We start from the raw sequence: 2,077 nt of genomic DNA on the forward strand, positions 1-2,077 counted from the left end.
CTGAAATAACTCATTAATTTCAAATTAGTCTCACTCAGTTTTCTATACTTTTTGTGAAAATGAAAAACCATTGATGAGGTGTGAATAAGAGAAATTGGTGGTAATTGCTTCTCCTAAGTGACAGTATATTTGAATACTAAATTAATCTTGATTATAACTAAATAAATAAATGATCTATTTGAAAATCATATTAGATTTTACAATATCAATTTAACTGTGACTGAGACAGCTGTTGTGTGATTTTTAGTATATATTTGCTGAGGATTTCCCAGCCAATTATAATGGATTACACTTTAATGCACAAATACATTTTGTTTGGTAAATTTAATTTCTTGCCAAGCCCATTAAGTGTTTAAACCTTAAGATCAACCTTTTCAAAGTCAAAGTCAAAGTCAGGTTTATTGTCAACTTCTTCATATATACAAGACATACAGAGAGATCAAAATTGCGTTCCTAACTAACCCAATGTGAATACAGGACAAGACATTTACCAACAAGTAACACATGCCAGTAAACATTAAAGTGCACAGGCAACAACTTTTAAGAACAATTCAGTAATTGTTATGTGCTGTGTGTCCACAGAAATGGGGGATTGGTCCATTCTTGGTCGTTTCCTCACGGAAGTTCAGAACCATTCTACAGTTATTGGCAAGATTTGGCTGACAATGCTGCTCATCTTCCGAATCATGCTTGTGGCTCTTGTTGGAGATGCGGTCTACAGCGACGAGCAGTCCAAGTTCACCTGCAACACCCTACAGCCCGGATGCAATAATGTCTGTTATGACACGTTTGCTCCGGTCTCGCATTTGCGGTTCTGGGTCTTCCAGATCGTTCTTGTCTCCACACCTTCGATTTTCTACGTTGTGTACGTCTTGCAAAAAATTACCAAGAATGAAGGGTTAGAGGCCCGGAAGGCCGATGTGGTGTCCAGGGCGCCACCTTCATTGGAAAGACACAGACATTTAGGAATAGATAAGGAAACAGCCCTGGAAGCTGGCAATCCTTATGACACTACTTTTACTAATGAGGACTGGAGCTCACAGGAAGCTGAGTATGAAGAGATGAGCCAACTGGAGGGGGAAATGAGAGACGTGGGAGAGGACCCAACTAAACTCTCAAGTAAAGTGCTGCTTATATACATCATACATGTTCTGCTGCGCTCTATCATGGAGATAATCTTCCTTATTGGGCAGTGTTACCTTTTTGGATTCGAAGTCCCACACCTGTTTCGCTGTGAGACCTACCCATGTCCAAACAGAACCGACTGCTTTGTGTCTCGAGCAACAGAGAAGACCATCTTTCTGAACTTCATGTTCAGCGTCAGTCTCGGTTGCTTCATCTTGAACATTGTGGAACTGCATTATTTGGGCTGGATTTATATTTTCAGAGTGCTGTTCTCTGCATGTTGCACACGCTGCGAGTCAAATAGGGCAACCGTGCAGCAGGTGGAATTGTACTCCTACAGCAACCCTCTGTTGCTTGAGCTCAAACACTCTTTACGTGGAAGAGTTGTCCTGCAGACCACCGCGCCCATGTCCCGAGACAAGAGCAGCGGTGTCCCGAGCCCGGGTCCTGCCATCTCTTTTGAGACAGACTCTATTTTGGAGTGCATGTCGAAGAGAAATTCAGATGAAAAAGAACGCACTAAGACCAGACAACACAATTTGGGCAAAATAGGAAGAGGCAAAAAGTCTTGGCTGTAAATGATTTCAAACCATTTCCTATTTTTTTTAACGTTATTTTTTCTCACCTTTGATTCAATTTGTGGATCTCAAGATTAAAATTTATTTTTCTAAATAAAAAAAAACTGTTTTAGTTATGAAATATAATACAATGATAGAAAGATAGCCGACTTTATTAATCCCTTTGGGAGGTTCCCTCAGGGAAACTGAAAAATGAAAGTGATTATCACATTTTTGAGGTTAACTGTGTAGATTTTGTGTATTTGTATCAAGCCTCACAATTAAAATCAATTTGTGTAATTATTTGGCACCATGAAGCCAGAAATAAGGAGCCCCTTGGAAAATCACTGGGCTCCTCAATTATGTAATTATTGTAGTGGGAAGTACTGATATAA

General features: G+C 39.6%; 1 protein-coding gene across 1 annotated transcript; it reads left to right on the forward strand.

Annotated features, from left to right (window-relative positions):
- Positions 1–584: 584 nt before the first annotated feature.
- LOC142401718 (gap junction delta-2 protein) lies at positions 585–1,703 on the forward strand. The gene has a single exon (XM_075487184.1). It carries the CDS (start codon positions 585–587, stop codon positions 1,701–1,703), a length of 1,119 nt encoding a protein of 372 aa, XP_075343299.1.
- The last annotated feature ends 374 nt before the right edge of the window (positions 1,704–2,077 follow it).

The sequence above is a fragment of the Odontesthes bonariensis genome, chromosome 16, assembly GCF_027942865.1.
Source record: "Odontesthes bonariensis isolate fOdoBon6 chromosome 16, fOdoBon6.hap1, whole genome shotgun sequence".
In the NCBI taxonomy this organism is placed as follows: domain Eukaryota; kingdom Metazoa; phylum Chordata; class Actinopteri; order Atheriniformes; family Atherinopsidae; genus Odontesthes; species Odontesthes bonariensis.

What these genes read in the sequence shown, in the direction of transcription:
- LOC142401718 (XM_075487184.1), top strand. Translation starts at nt 585, where the DNA reads ATGGGGGATTGGTCCATTCTTGGTCGTTTCCTCACGGAAGTTCAGAAC.